Below are 17,126 nucleotides of genomic sequence, written 5' to 3'. Positions count from 1 at the left end.
AACTGCCACACTAAAACTATTAAGTGCTTTTGTATCATCATTATACATTCCTTTTCTTTGAGTATATCCAGGGTCTGTGTTTGTTCCCGTTGACATATCAGGAATAAAACCTTCGACAGCCCCCTTTCCCATTCTATCACTGAATTTATATAGTGTAAATTTCATCATTTCAGATACAGCAGAGACATAATCAACCGCTTCAACTTCTTGTGTTCCAATGTACAAACGAACACTATCAAACATTTTCCAGAAGAAATCATTTACAAGTGTAGCGTTTGTGTTACTCCCAGACTTAGTGAATTTAAATTTACACAACAAAAACTTTCAGATAGATTCAAATAAGTTTGTTGATTATTTATTTCAAAACTTTTTGTAACATTTGCATTCCAGTCTGTTCCAGTTATTGCATTTACCTTGAAGTAATCTTATTTTTTAGTGGAGTTTGAGATGACAATGGTATCATCCAAATCATAGATACTATCAATTGCTTCCATACTTGTATTTATTAAGAAAAAAAGATGTTAAAACTTTTGAAACCCTGACCCAAGTATCTATATATTAATACTGAAGGACCAATTTTGTGCTCCTCCTAGCGGTCGCATCACATTTTTCTCGGTACTGTGACCTGGACTGAAAGAAACTTCGTACCTGTAAGAGTGCATCGCACATAGTAGCAATAGTCAACTTTCAACTCTGAAGCAGAATAAACACTTTTCGCTTATATTCGTTTACATGGCGACGTGTGACGTCACTGCTGAGAGGCGTCAGGACGTCATGACATCATCGGTCATTCGCTGACGTCATTACGTCTGTCGTCGACAGACCATTACCGCTGAGAGGTGTAATTCCACTCCTCGAAAATAGCGTCTGCAATGTAAAACCCTCTTCTGCACATGCTGACTACCTCAGAATGTGAATTTAACACAAAAAATGCAACAAGAAACATTGTATCTTCGATCTATATATTAATACTGAAGGACCAATTTTGTGCTCCTCCTAGCGGTCGCGTCATGTTTTTCTCGGTCCTGTGACCTGGACTGAAAGAAACTTCGTACCTGTAAGAGTGCATCGTACAGAGTGGCAATAGTCAACTTTCAACTCTGAAGCAGAATAAACACTTTTCGTTGAGACGGGGGCGAGGAGTGAAGAGGTGGGGGCGGGGGATGAAGAGACGGGGGCAGGGAGTGAAGAGGCGGGGGGCAAGGTAAGCAAATTTTTGGGCGGGGGTAAGCAAATTGAAAGCGGGAGATGGGGGGAAATGGGGCAGGGGATGAGTGGGCGGGGGCTGGGGTAAATTAGGCGGGGTTGAGTGTGAGGGAGTGGACAGGGGGCGGGGGCAAGTGGGGCGGGGAATCAAGAGACGGGGGGCGGGGAGTGAAGCCGCGGGGGCGTGGCCGGGGTAATTAAATTTTTGGGTGGGGGTAAGCAAATTGAAGGCGGGTGGGAGGCAGGGGGGGAATGGGGCAGGGGCGGGGGATGACTAGGCGGGGGCAAGCACGCCCTGTCCAGTCCATGTCCCTCGAGTGTGGGTGAGCTGGTGAGGGTGGTTGAATGAACGGAATCCATCTGTGACGGGGTTCCGGCTAGTTTGAATTATTTTCTGTCATTCTTGGGGAGACAACTGAGTTTTGCCTTTCTTAATTTATTTTATTGGTTGTAATTTATGAGATTCCTTTGGGGCATCTTTTATACTCTTTATAGCACCTGCTACATTTCCCACAGCAGAAGCAGTTGAACCAATTAGGTCTTTATGTTTAAGAATAGTTGCACCGATACCCATTAGAGTATCAATTATCCCATCTCCTCTAAATTGATGTCCGACACCCCTTTGTCTCTTAGGTTTATAGTATCCTCTACCAAGATACATACCTTCACCCTTGTAGTATGGGGAAAGGAACATCCCATCCCCTGTAATTATTTTATATTTTCCCAACTCGTGTTTCCTCACAATAACCATCGTATTTATTTGTTGGAAAACTTCACGTAGGTGAATTCTGATGGATATAACTTCTCCATTAAAAGAAATCATACGATTATCTTGGTCAGTTATCCTAAAATTTACTCTGTGTATGGTTTTTCCTGACACAGGGAGATAAACCAAATTTTTGGGTTCCATCTTGAATTTATAACCATTTGGGGTTGAGTATGCGCTGAATGAAAATATTGTATTTGTTTTTATTCCATCATTATAAGCACCATCAATCAAATCACAGTGAATTAATACCGAATTTATTCCTGAGGATATTTGAATGACATTATCATGTCGTATATACATGATTTATCAATCATGTATATATGCATAAAGAAAAATGGGACTGTAAAACGTCCCATTAGTTTCAATCTTTTTTGAGGAGAAACCCAATAACTCTCTAAATGAATTATCAATTGTGAAATCAACCTTGTAGTTATTTTTAAGTTTAATAGCTGATTTTGAAGTATGTTTTTGAATATCTATAACATTATGTTTTTGGTTCATCACCCTGTTCTTTCATAAGACGAACAATTTCGGAAGATATTTGAGAAATCTCATATGCTCCGGGTGAGACTGTTATCGTTTTGTATCCACTTCCCGGATTATAACTAAACTTGTCATTTTTCTCACTTATATTAAATAAGGTATTATAAGTTTCCATGGACAATAACGATGCCTCATATTCTTTTGTTGGGTGAAGTTGTAGTGGGTATGGGAATTAAGATGTGTGGTCGCTTGTTGTGAAATTAAAACTAAGGATTGTGCTTCTCATCTTATTTAATATGAGATAAAATGTCTTATATTGATATTTATTAATTATTTTCATGTTCATCAACTGGTCTAAAATGGCTGATGCTTCATTAAAACAATTGTTATTTCCAGCCTTCTTACTACCTAACAACAATAAGTCTATTAACTAATTGTGATGGGTCATTTGGAAGAAAACTAAAGCCTGAATAATGTGTTTCTCCTTCTCATTCTTCTTTTTTTACCAGAAAGACTAACCCTATAATTAACAGAGTCCAGTAGATCAATAAATACTCTATCACCATCATTTTTCTTATCCAATGGTTTATCAAAATACTTTGATTCATCCCTCACAGTTGAAGCTTGTCTTCCATCTTTTGTGAGAAGAAACATTAATCTCGGAGTTAGTTTAACAGGAGGTTGAGCAGAACTCAAGAACTTTAATTCATCATTAAATATCGATACCTTTTCTTGAACAAGATGAAATATTGCTGGTTGCTTTGTTGGAATAAGTCCTGCTTTGGTTTTTGAATCCGCTGAATATTCATTGTTTTGAAGAGCTTTCACAATATAATCAGGGGGTTGATTAATCTCTTCCAGTTGTTGAAATAATCCTTCATCATAATATTCTAATTCTCCTATATGCTCTCATTCTTCCTCCGTCATTTGACTGAAATCTTTTAACATTTAAAGTTTTTTAGGAGTATACTCTATTGTGGGAACTGTGGAAACTTCTATAATTTTTTCTTGGGAAGTTTTTAAAAGTGGTTTAAAAAATTCCTCTTGTTTTCTTTCAAATGCTTCTTCACCCGTTAGTTTCTGTCTGCGTTTCCTCTTTATGTCTTCCTGTTGTTTTACAACTTTTGAAACCAACTCTTGATGTTCCTTACATCTTCTTGCTCTTTCTTTCACATCCATTTATTTATTGGAAAATATCATTTAATATCTCATCTTGTTTCACAACAATATATTTATATTTTTCAGTCGTGTGCTTCATGTAATCCCCAAATTCCTTTTTACTGCATAATTTAGAACAATTATCTCTCCAAAAATTGTTGATATCTCTTGAATTTAATGTGAATAAAATAATAGTATTAGCATTGTTTCTGATGGAACGACGAGGAAGTTGAAAGTACAATTGACTAAGATAAATACAATTACAAGAAGAATGTCTCCCTCTTGTGTAGTTGCTGTTCATTACCGTTTGGTTTCTCTCATTAACACAATCATCAAAGATAACGACGTTCTTTTTTGATTTATCCAAATCTTGGGGAGACGCCTTTCTCATCTGTATTATCACGAAGAATACAAGTTATCGGTTTTGATTTTTTTTACATCTCTGTGTATCACAAAATAGTTGTATTATATCTTCAATGTTATAATCATTTTAGTTTTTTTGAAGTTTAAATAAACCGATTATATCTTCTTTTTGAAGACCAGCATTAAAACCTTGTGAGAGTAGTTGATACTCTGGTTGAAAATTCGACTTTGTGAAAATTATTAAATTATCATAATCTAAAAAGTTGGGAGTCAGGAGCATCTTCAAAAGTAAGCAGATTTTTCCACATCCGCTTGAACCAACTATGAGACATCTTAATGAATTTGGAAGATTTTTATGATTGTTAAATTTTATCTTATTTTCCCAAATGGGCAAAAAATCACTCATTTATATATTTGGAAAACAGGTCATTTAATTTATTATTGGCTTTTTTAGAAACTCTATATTTTATCCTAAGTTCGGGTTTAATTTCAAGATAATCCATTATTTTATTTATACAATATCTTGTGTTGATATTTCCCTGAAAATGACAATCGTGAATAATATATAACAACAATCCTTTGAACATTTCTCTAATACGTTCAGTTTCTTCCATTGTAAGGAAAGGTGTGTTATCACCCTCATACTTTACATTCATTTCTCTGATTAATATTGTAAAGTAATTCATTTTTGGTGTAAATCTAAAAGAATTATTTTCCTTTTTATATTTTTTATTGTCATTAATTAGAAGATAATCACAGAATATACATTGTTTAGAGGCTTTTGACTCTGTGTTTAATCCCACTCTATCACATGCAGGACAATTCTCAAATTTGTCATATGGAGAATCAGGGAATTCAAGAGGCTCAAAATCTAGCATATTTATAAAGTAAAACTTTTCTTAAACTGAAATTCATCTTTGGTATCATCTTCGATACTTTCAGACTCATCTATAAAACTACTTTCATACCTATCGTTTGAACACAAAGTCTCGGTATCATAACTATTGTTTGAACACAAACTCTCGGTATCATAATCACTCTCATAATCTTCAAAATCTTCAGTTGAATAATGACTCATATTTAATTCATAGAAAAAACATTACCATCTATATCTTTATACTTTTTTTCATTCACACATTCAACTACTACATTTTTAATATTAAAGGTAATTTTAAAATAATCCTTAACTACTATGGAACGAAATGTCATGTCACCTGATATATTAACATCCTTTATTTCATCAGGATTTACATCTTTAGGGTTGTTGAAAAAAATACAAATTTCTCCTTGCATATTACAGATGGTCTTATCTTTTCTTTCTCAAGCTTCTTCCATAAGGTTTTTTTATTTTTTGATACTTTTTCTTGTTTCATTGCTTTTTCTAGTTTTGAATATATTACCAGAAGGAGAGGAGAAACTTTTGTTTGAGATACTTTAATTGATGTTCTTCCAGGTATACTAAAAGCCCTTCCACTGAAGGAAATTGAAGAACTCATATTATTTACCATAATTGTTTTTATCCAATCATTGTTATATTTATCTTTGTTCAATTTTACATCCTTCACATATTTCTCAGTGTCTTTAACAAATGAAGGGATTGATTGAAACTTGTCTTTTGTGTCTTGAAACATTGTATTTATTAAGTGAAAAAAGTTGGAGGATAAAATGGTTTTAAGCACAGATTCACCTATAAATTAAATGAAATTTTCATCAAGAAAATTTTAGTTTAAGCAAAGTTTTATTGTATAAATATGGTGAATACAATGTACTGCGATGTTTGTAATCACGAATATAAATATTATAAAAAACACCTTCAAACCAACAAACACACATTCAATCTTTTCAAACAAATATCTCCACTTGACCAAAAAAACAAAACATTGTGATATCTGCTCAAAGGATGTTTTGAAGAGTCGTTATAAGAATCACCTTCAATCACAAAAACACAAAAAGGATGAGTTTAATGTAAAGGGAGACTATTATTTTGAAAACACTGATGGAGCTTTTAAGAATCATATTAACATAAGGATTTTTCAATTTGGAGACGCGGTCCATCATTAATAGCTGAATCAATTGAAATAGTGAAACCTGATGTTGAAAAAGTTATTAAAAAGCCATTAAAAGAAATGAAAACTTTAAAGTTTTATATAGGAGTGAAAATGAATATGAAAAGACAAGATGAAGAACAAACTCCTTATAGGAGAACAGATCTTCATTTTATAACATCATTTCAAGATTTTCTGAATAGTGGGGTTTATGAAGAACTATCAATACAAGAGGAGGATGTTGATACTACAGTGGTAGGAAGTGGATTTAATATTGAAAAAAAAAACGTCTTTTTAGATATGCACATTCTAAAATCAAACCCTCTTAAAAGCTTCTTCTTATATTGAATTACCAAAAAAATAAAACTAAAGAAGGCAGTTGTTAATATTAAGAACAATAATAATAAATGTTTTCTCTGGTCTGTTCTTGCTCACTTACATCCTCCAAATTGTAATTCAGAAAGAGTAAAACAATATATGAAATATGAGAATACCTTGGACATAAAAGATTTTAAATTCCCAATGCCACCAACAGATATTCCTAAATTTGAGAAAAAGAATAATCTTTCTATTAATGTATATGGATTAACGGATACAAACAAAGTTCAAATATTAAAAATTTCAAACAACTATAAAAATGAAGAAACACACATTGATCTTTTATATTTTAGTGTTGGAAAGAATTCACATTATACATACATCAATAATTTATCAAGATTAATTTCTTCTCAGGTATTCAAAACAGCAAACAAAATATATCCTTGTAAGTGGTCTTAATTCATTTCATACAAAAGAACGATTAGAACAACATTCAAAATATTGTAGTAATCATAAATCAGCTGTAATTACAATGTCTAAACCTGGTGAAAAGATTTCTTTTGAAGATTATAATAAATCGATCATGCACCTATTTGTGATATACGCTGATCCTTAAAAAGGTTTTTTTATATTGAAAAAAAAAAACGTCTTTTTAGACATACACATTCTAAAATCAAACCCTCTTAAAAGCTTCTTCTTATATTGAATTACCAAAAGAAATAAAACTAAAGAAGGCAGTTGTTAATATTAAGAACAATAATAATAAATGTTTTCTCTGGTCTGTTCTTGCTCACTTACATCCTCCAAATTGTAATTCAGAAAGAGTAAAACAATTTATGAAATATGAGAATACCTTCTCATAGGTTGTCATAGGAATAGGCAGTTGTTAATGAATTACCAAAAGAAAGAAATAAAAATAAAAAATTCAAAGCAAAGAGAAATGAATGTATCCTTAAAAAGATAAATACTGCTTCTCCTAATCCAAAAGAATCATATACAAATAAATGTCAAAAACATATTCCTTGTGGTTTCTGTTATTATATCAAATCATCTGTTGGAGGAAAGTATAATAAACTTGAACATTATAGTGGAAAAAAAGCTTCACAAGAGTTTGTAAAACGATTAGAAAAGGATTGTATAAGACTAATTAAATTAATGAAACAAACAAATGAACCGATGAAATTAACTGAAGAAGAAAAATTAGAATTTAGAAAGAACAATAAATGTCATATTTGTGATGAGGAAATTAAGGAGTTTAAAGTTCGGGATCATTGTCATCTTACTGGTAAATATAGAGGTTCCCGCTCATTCCTGTTGTAATCTTAATTATAAATTTCCTTCTTTTATTCCAGTCTTTCTTCACAACAGCTCCAACTATGATACACATCTATTTATAAATGAACTTTCAAAAACACCAGGAAATATTTCTGCCATAAGAAACACAAGTCAAAAGTATATTTCATTTACAAAAATGATATTCACAAAACCAGCCTGGTGTGTTGGCGCAGTGGTTAGGGCAGCGGCTTGGGATCCAAAAGGTCCTGAGTTCAAGCCCCGTTGGGCCACTGAATTAATACACCAGGGGGTTGACTCAGCCTGTCATCCTTCCGAGGTCAGCGAAATGAGTACCAGTATACTGGGCCGGTGTATACCCCAGTTAAAATAGGTGTACCATATCCCTGTGTCGTAAGAGGCGACCAGGGTTGCGTCAGGAAGGGCATCCGGCGTAAAACATGTGCCAAATCACTATGTGGATCATACGGATGATCCGCTGTGGCGACCCCAAACGGGAGCAGCCGAAAGCAGAAGAAGATATTCACAAAACCTTTAACTCGTATTAGGTTTCTAGATTCTTACAACTTTATGGGAACACCACTAGCCTACGTAGCATCAAATCTAAGCTCCACGGGCTCTTTTCCAAATCTTAATTCATTCTTTCCAAAAGAGGAAATTCTAACGAAAGAGGATATTCAGATTAAAGAGAGAATTTAAAGTAAAGAGGAAATTCTAATTAATGAGGAAATTAATGAAGAAATTCTAACTGAAGATGAAATTCTAATTATAAAGAAAATTTGAACAATGAATGAAATTCTAACTAAAGAGGAAATTCTGATTAAAGAGGGAATTCTAATGAGAGAGGAAATTCAAACAAGGAATGAAATTCAAAGTAAAGAGAAAATTCTTACAAGTAAGGGAATTTATCCTTATGATTATATGGATTCATTTATGAGATTTAAAGAAACACAACTTCCTTCAAAAGAAAGTTTCTATGATAACCTTTATGAAGAAGAGAGCAGTGATAAGGAATATAAACACACACAAGGAATTTGGAAAATATTTAAGATAAAGAACGTTGGAGAATATCATGATTTGTATCTAAAAACAGATGTTTTATGTTTGAACAGCTGATGTGTTTGAAGCTTTTGGATCACTCTGTCATAATAAGAATTGTTATGGATTAGATCCTGCCCACTATTTCACAGCTTCTGGTTTAGCTTGGAGTGCAATGTTGAAAATGACAAAACAAGATATAGATTTAATCAGTGATGTAGATATGCTTTTGATGATTGAGAAGTCTAAGAGAGGTGGAATATCACAAGTATGTTCAAAAAGATATGCTAAATCAAATAATAAATATCTTCCAAATTATGATAGTGAAAAAAAAGTAATTATTTGATGTATTTTGATGCTAATAATTTGTATGGATGGGCAATGTCTCAATCTCTGCCTAATGATAAATTAGAGTGGGTGGAAGAAAAGGATTATGAAAAGGTTTTGATGAATATTGTTATTTCTTGTCAAGAGGAATTGAATGAGGAAGAAGAAGGTTATTATTTTGAAGTTGATTTGAGGAACCTGAGTGATATTCATAATAAGCATAAAGACCTTCCTTTTGCATGTGAGAAAGAAACCTCAAAGAAAGAATGGTTAAGTGATTATCATAAAAGTTTCAATATTAAAGGTAAATCAACAGAAAAGTTATTAACAACATTCTATGATAAAGAGGGATATGTTTTGCATCAAAGGAACTTGAGACAATATTTATCTGCTGGGTTGAGAGTAGCTAAAATTCATAGAGTTTTAAAATTTAAACAAAGTCCTTGGATGAAAAAGTATATTAAATTCAATACAGATATGAAAACAAATAAGCGAAAAAGTAAAATTTGAAGGGGAATTCTATAAATTGATGAATAATGCTGTCTTTGGAAAGACAATGGAGAATATTAGAAACAGGCAAAACATTAGATTTGCAACATCTTGGAAAGAAGCTTCGAGATTGATAAATAAACTAAGTTTTGAGAGAGAAGAGGTTTTTTCAGAGAACTTTTCTGCTATTCATATGGAAAAGGAAAGTATTGTAATGGGTAAACCAATTTATATTGGAACAGCAATTCTTGATTTATCAAAGATATTGATGTATGATTATTTGTATAATGACTTGAAGAAAGAGTATGGTGAAAATGTTTCATTGTTGTATATGGACACTGATAGTTTTATTCTAGATATAAAAACTGATGATGTTTATAAAGATATGAAGAAAAATATTAGAGTACATGATACAAGTAATTTTAGTAAGAAGAGTGAGTTATTTTCAAAAAAGAATGAAGAGGTTATTGGTAAGTTTAAGGATGAGTTGGGTGGAAAAGTAATGAGTGAGTTTATTGGATTGAGAGCAAAGGCATATGCTTATAAGTATGGTGATCAGATTGATAAAAGGTTAAAGGGAATAAAGAAATATTTAATAAAGAAATCAATAACTTTTAGAAATTATTATAATTGTTTGATGAATAAGAAAGAAGAATATAGGAAAATGAATACAATAAGAAGTTATAAACATAAGATATATAGTGAAGAAGTAATTATAAAGGCATTCGGAGCCTTTGATGATAACAGATTTATTTTACATAATGGAATAGGTTGTGTTCCATATGGATATTGTATGATAGAGTGAATATTTAATCATAGAGTATATAGAATAGATTGTGTTCCATATGGATACAAGTTTTAACTAAATGGAATATGGGTTGGGGTTTTTAAGGGTGATCGCCGCCTTTTTCACAATATATAAATGGTCGAGCCAAGTATTAATCAAACTAAAGAGTGGAGAAAATCTCAATCTTGGTATATAAATGGAAAACATAATGAATGTGAAAAATATCAAATAAGTCTTATTGAAAAAATAACTAAAATAAAGGTAAATAAAACAAATAAGCGAATCAATTTAAAAACTAGTAAGTTAGAGGATGTAAAGAAAAAAATTAATATCCTTCAATGGACTGAAAACTTTGATGGTTATCAATTGAACAATGGAAAAATAATTTACTACAATCTCAAAATGATATGCAACTCAGGGGGAGGTCAGATGACATCAATGAGAGAAGTATATCATTTCATAATGACACAAAAGGGGTATCTTGAAAAATATAAAGATTCAAATGTTTTATTTTTAAATATTTTAGATGGGGATTATTGTGCAAAGAAAATTAAACTATTGAAGGAATTTGAGAATGAACAAATCTTGATAGGTTCAATGAGTGAGCTAAACAATATTATGCATTGGTTATTTGAAAAAAAGTGCTCCTCGGTTAAAAGGGGAGGCAATTAAAATCTCCATTCACTTACATGTTTTAGATATTTCAACAGCAGATAATTCAACAGGTTGGGATAAAAAGGTGTATTTTTTAGGGAAAAAAATGAATCGCTGAGAATCCCCATTCACGTAATTAATACACAAACTCATGTTATGTGTGGACAAACAGACAGACAGGGTCTTTGGGATCCTAAAGGGGAACCCAAACGCGAAAAAAAGAAATTTCTGAAAACCATTGAGAATCATGAATCATGGTCTAATTTTAAACGAAAAAAAGTTGAAAGTTTGTTTGCCAATCACAAAGTGTCGATAAAAGCCCGAGAGTGTCGATTTTTTATTTCACCAATGACGTCACACCCTGAAGCCATATTGATCTGAACGGCGAACAGAGAAACAGTGCGTGTTGAGCTCGGACTCAGATACTGATACCACTGTTATTAGCAACACCGATGGTTCTCAGAATGTAGAAAGTGATCATTGGGATTTTGAAGAAACTATTGGAGAAAAAATAGTGATGGATTTTGGGGGGATCGTGGAGCCGAATCGTTTTGAGTCTTGTGCGATCGATTCTGCGAAAGAAGACAGAAGTGTTCACGAAGATGAAAATGCTGGTCCACATGATCACTTCGACTCGGTAGAGTTTGATTTTTCGTTCAATTGATGGTTTATAATGGAGAGATTTTGCATTAATTGATAATTTGGTTTATATATTACTCGAGCAGAAATACCCATCATTGCCCAACAGCACAGGCACTGCCCAGGCAGACTTGGACACCGCGGACAAAATGGGTGACAAATGCTTTGTCCCACTGTCGCAGGCTGCTCAGATGTCTTGTATGTTATGGGATCGTCCCGCTTCATACTTTTCCTGAAAGCCATTTTTTTCCATGCCGTGTCCCACCATCATGTCCGTGAGGTGTTGATGTTCCTCCCCAGTGGATGAGGGGTTTTCGAGGGGGGAGGATGGTAGAAAGGATGGGGGGGTGTGGGATAGTGGTGAGTATTGTGAATACTCACATTATGTGTGGACAAACAGACAGACAGAGACAAACAAATGGATCCAAATGTAATGCCCTCTCCTCTGGCGAGGGTAATTCGAGTAAGGTAGTGCAAGATACCGCAGGAAAGAAAAGTGAGGAAAAATTCCCCTTGAACATTCTTACTCAATACTTTTGTTCAGTTTACAGAACATTTTCCTTATTTGAAATTGTCCGATTATACCGTCAGCGAGAGCCCTCTGTACTATAATGTATTTTCTGAATACTGAATATATGAAATGAAACCTTTCTGAACACTAAATATGCAACCTGAACATTGAATATACAAACAGGACCGTGAAGGTAATACGGGAAGTGATATTCTAAATACACCACTGAATATACATTCAGGATCGTGGGGGTTATATGGGGAAGATGTTTGTGTCATCTTTCCCCACTTTATTTTATGATGCCATGGACAGTTTTTTAAATGAGAAGCATTACTGTATCACTTATAAGCCTGGTGTTGGCTTAATGGTTAAGGTGGCCAGCTTTAGATCTTAGGGTCTTGAGTTGGAGCCCCTGTCAGGTAATTGAATCAACACCCAGGTGGGTTGACTCAGTCTGTCAACATTCTGAGGTTGACAAACTGAGTACCAGCTTACTAGTAATGGGGCATTGTATCAGCAGCACAGCTGGGCCCCCAGAAAAAATGATGCAGCCAAGCAGCCACAGGCTGCATACAAATAAATAACTATAGTTTGGCTATGCAACTTTGTGTTTTGGCAATTTTTACCATCTTAAATGTGCAAAAACCTTTAATAGAACCCTAATGATATTTTATTTTAAATAAAATACATATCAATCAATACTTGTGCTGATGCACTGAATCTCTAGCTCTTCCCCCCATAACCTGACACATGTGCTAACCATCAAACATTTTCACTCACACGTAACATATACTCTTCATTCCCCGTCACGAAGTCTGTCAGTCATCTTCAATAAACAAGCATCCTTTGCTTGCCACTTGCTTATCATCTGTATCGTTTCCTGCCGTGCTTTCAGTTTGCAACTTGCTGATGGTTGATCATGTGAAGTTTATCTTGTATGATGGTTATTTTTGTGACTGCTTGTTTTTTGCATGTGAGCACAATGCTCTTGCCTGCAATTGTCAAGGATTGCCAAATGGTAAAACATGAACTTGTATTTAAATTTATGTACTGCATACTAAATGTAAAGTTAAGGAAATGCATAAAGTAAACTGAAAAGAGTGGATAAATATGTATTATAGTAAATGCCGACAATGAAAAGAGGTGTCACCAAAAGTAAGCAAATTAGCCAGCTTTAATAGAAGTCAGGAGTGCCTTGAGGATCAATTGATTGTTTGAAGGAATTAATCAAGTGGAAGGTGCCTCAAACCAAATGGATTATCTATCCAGATTAAATTTTTAATAGCCATTTACATGGTAGGAGACTAACAAAGACAAGAAAAATAGAATAAACAAAGTTTGGGATTCAAGGGGCAGTGGGTGATGAATAACAAAAAGCGGAGGAAGACTGAAAGAATGGAAAACTGACGAAAGGTGTCTATTGACCTCACTATCCCCTACATTTGTGCAAAAGGAAGTTTGAGTTTATTCAGCTGTGATGCACCTTCGATTAAAATGTGCTGTCAGGTACACTGCAGCCACAAGTCCAAACAAGTTTCCTCCAAAGCAGCAGGAACTCTTTCATGGCAGAGGATAATTACAATATGGGTGGAAAACACCAAAAATGAGGTGCTCACCCTGAAAGCAGCAAAGATGTACAATTCCTGTTTTATTCACTTTATTTTTGCATTGCTTTAGAAGTAGAGTGTGCATGCATGTGAAACTTCTTGGTGGATTTTGTCGAAACACACATTAGTAAAATTAATGAGGTTAGTACAATGAAAAATAAAGTTGTTCAAAGTAACCTCATAGTGTCAACATGTTGTTTTTGTACAGTTCAGACACTTTATTTGCACAATATATAAGCATTAATTCAAAACATAAATCTTTTGGCTTGAGTGAGAATATTTCCTTAATTTTGCAAACATTTCATTACAAATGGACAGTTTACTCAGTAAGCAAACCTCTACTAATGTCAACATTTTTAGATTTTGTCCGTAACCTAATGAACCAAGCATGAAAACATCGGCACGTGCAGAATAATGAATTATTGCACCAATTTGACATTATTTTGATCTGAATTAATTTGCAATGCCGTTTACACTCATTTTGTTCTATTTCTCAGGGTGAAGATGGATTACCAGTCTCAGGCTGTTGGCAAAAGGTATTTGTCTCTGAAGCTATCGTAAATGTGTTTTTGCAATGTGTGGTTAATGACCTGGCACACACTATATTTTCAAGGGTTTTGCAACAAATTGTGGAAATGCCTGTCAAAGTTACACAAACATTTCGAGAACAAAGGCCATGCATGGGCACAACTATTCCAATGAATACTGAATTAAAGTGTCCTGGTAGAAATCTATACACAAAAGAGGCAAGTAGAAAACACCGAGATACACAAGGAGGCACAATGAAATTGTATACAGGATGAGACCCTTTGATCCATCAAGTCTGTGCTGCATCTACACCATATTTATTTGATTCAACACTTCATCAACTTAAATTCACAAGGGAGGAGGGGTGTATGGGTTGTGAAGAAGTGGGGATGAGAGCAGTGGGGCAAGCACAGACCTCACCAGGTTGTTTAGTAAATGTGTGAATATATATGTCAATGGTCCCTCCTGGCTGTAATGGTGAGCATCGGCTGCGGATTACATCGCATACAGTAAAAGCACATAATCCGCAAATAACAACCGTCCGTCTACCATCCAGACAATTTTTCCTGCTAATGCAAACCAATCAACCATAAGGCATGTGGTGCAATTGGCAGGTAAATCGAAATGTGTGGAGCGTGATGAGCACTCCCCGATCTCTAATGGACATAAAGTCCGACACCAAAGCATCACGTCCAATCTGGAGGTCTTGGTCCAACGACTCTGTCAAACAGACAAAGATTACATGGTCAACATTAGTTAAACATCAACCGGAGCCGGCTCTCCAGATTTGGGGCTTATTTACCCTCATCAGGATGGCACACCAACAAATATTTAACGAATGCTGACCACATATGGTCGGGGTCAAAGGAGGGATTAAAGCACTCGATGCACGGATACACTTGTCTTCCTTTCCGTCTCCTTCTCCTCGCCCAAATTGGAGGGGTCTGTTAAAGTGGGAAAAATAATAACCAGAGGGAGCCAGGGACATCGTGTGAGAGAAACATTTCAAGCAGCAAGGGATGTGCGGCTGGGGTGAGGGGGGTGGGAGAGGAGGTGGAAGTGACAAACTCCGAACTCTGGGTACAGATGCAACTTTTTGATGGAAGTAGCAAAGGTGACTGTGGCCGAAGAGGCTGTTTTGAGCAAAGTGACCAATATTGCAATTTTTGGCAAACAGGATGATCAATTGTCTGTCAGCGAAGTGAAGGGTAGGTTTGCGAGTGTATATATATATATATATGTATATATATATATATATATATATATATATATATATATATATATATATATATATATATATATATATATATATATATATATATATATATATATATATATATATATATATATATATATATATATATATATATATGTTGTTGTTCTTCTTTCGGCTGCTCCCGTTAGGGGTCGCCACAGCGGATCATCCGTTATGATCCGCATACTGATTTGGCACAGGTTTTATGCCGGATGCCCTTCCTGACGCAACCCTGGTCACCTCTTACGATGCAGGGATATGGATTGGGTTTCGCCATGATTCTGGGCTGCCCTACACCCTCTCATAGCGTGGCCCAGCACAGAGCTCCCTTCCTCAAGCGATCCTCCAACCCAAGCCTCCGAGTAGCCGGATTACAGGCGCACGCTACTACGCCTGGTGTATATATATATATATATATATATATATATATATATATATATATATATATATATATATATTTTTTTTTTATATATATATATATATATATATATATATATATATATATATATATATATTAACTCAAACTATATATATATATATAAACTCTGAATATAAATATATATACATATATATATATATATATATATATATATACGTATATATATATATATATATATATATATATATATATATATATATATATATATATATATATGTATATATATGTATACACGAGGTGTGTTCAAAAAGTATCCGACCTTTGTTAATAAAAAATGCTCGTATCTAGATACAACAAACTTACACTAATCTCCTTCAAAGTCGTCCCCTTGGGCTGCCACACATTTCTCCCAACGGTTCTGCCACTGTCGGAAGCAGCGCTGGAATGCCTCTTTTGGAATGGCACACAGCGGGTCTGTCGCATTCCGCATGATGTCTTCTCTGGACTGAAATCTGGTCCCTTTCAGGTCAATTTTCAGCTTGGGGAAAAGCCAGAAGTCACACGGAGCCATGTCGGGAGAGTAGGAAGCCTGACGAAGCACAGGTGTGTTGTGTTTGGCCAGGAAACTCTGTATCAAATGTGAAGAATGGGCGGGTGCATTATCGTGATGGAGCTGCCAATTGACCGCTGCCCACAGGTCCGGCCGTTTGCGTCGCACAGCGTCACGAAGGTGACGCAGTACCTCTTGGTAGTACTCTTTGGTGATGGTTGTGCCGTGTGGTGCGTACTCATGATGAACCACGTCACTGGAGTCAACGAAGACGGTCAGCATGACTTTGACATTGCTGCGAAACTTCGTTGCTTTTTTTGGCCTCTGGGATGTTGGATGCTTCCATTGTGATGACTGGAACTTGGTTTCTGGGTCGTACCCATAAACCCAGGTCTCATCGCCAGTGATGACTGTGTTGAAGAAGTTGGGATCACTGTTCACAGTCTCCAGCATGTCCTGTGCGATCTCCAAACGGAGTTGCTTCTGCTCGATCGTTAGCAGCTTTGGCACGAACTTCGCTGAGATTCTCCTTAAGCCCAAATCCTCAATCATAATGGAATGAACGGATCCAATGCTGACGCCCGCCTCGTCTGCAAGTTCTCTGATCGTGATTCGACGATCCTGCATTAGCAGGGTCCTCACTTGGTCAATGACGATCTCATTTCGGGATGTTGAGGGCCTACCAGAATGTGCTTCACTTTCCACTGACGTGCGACCATTGTTGAAG

The 17,126-nt window shown here is 35.0% G+C and overlaps 1 protein-coding gene across 3 annotated transcripts in view; it reads left to right on the top strand.

Annotated features, from left to right (window-relative positions):
- Nucleotides 1–17,126, top strand: part of LOC147030005 (uncharacterized) — a 251,655-nt gene that overhangs the window by 196,062 nt on the left and 38,467 nt on the right. For all 3 annotated transcript variants that reach the window (XM_085873623.1, XM_085873625.1, XM_085873622.1), the window contains one exon: nucleotides 14,185–14,223. In XM_085873623.1, coding sequence (XP_085729749.1) covers nucleotides 14,185–14,223 — 39 coding nt within the window. The remainder of the gene's footprint in view (nucleotides 1–14,184; nucleotides 14,224–17,126) is intronic.

The sequence above is a fragment of the Eptatretus burgeri genome, chromosome 3 (genome assembly GCF_056783735.1).
Source record: "Eptatretus burgeri isolate ZD-2024b chromosome 3, Ebu_testis_v1, whole genome shotgun sequence".
Classification (NCBI taxonomy): domain Eukaryota; kingdom Metazoa; phylum Chordata; class Myxini; order Myxiniformes; family Myxinidae; genus Eptatretus; species Eptatretus burgeri.
This window is presented reverse-complemented; position numbering and strand designations above follow the sequence as displayed.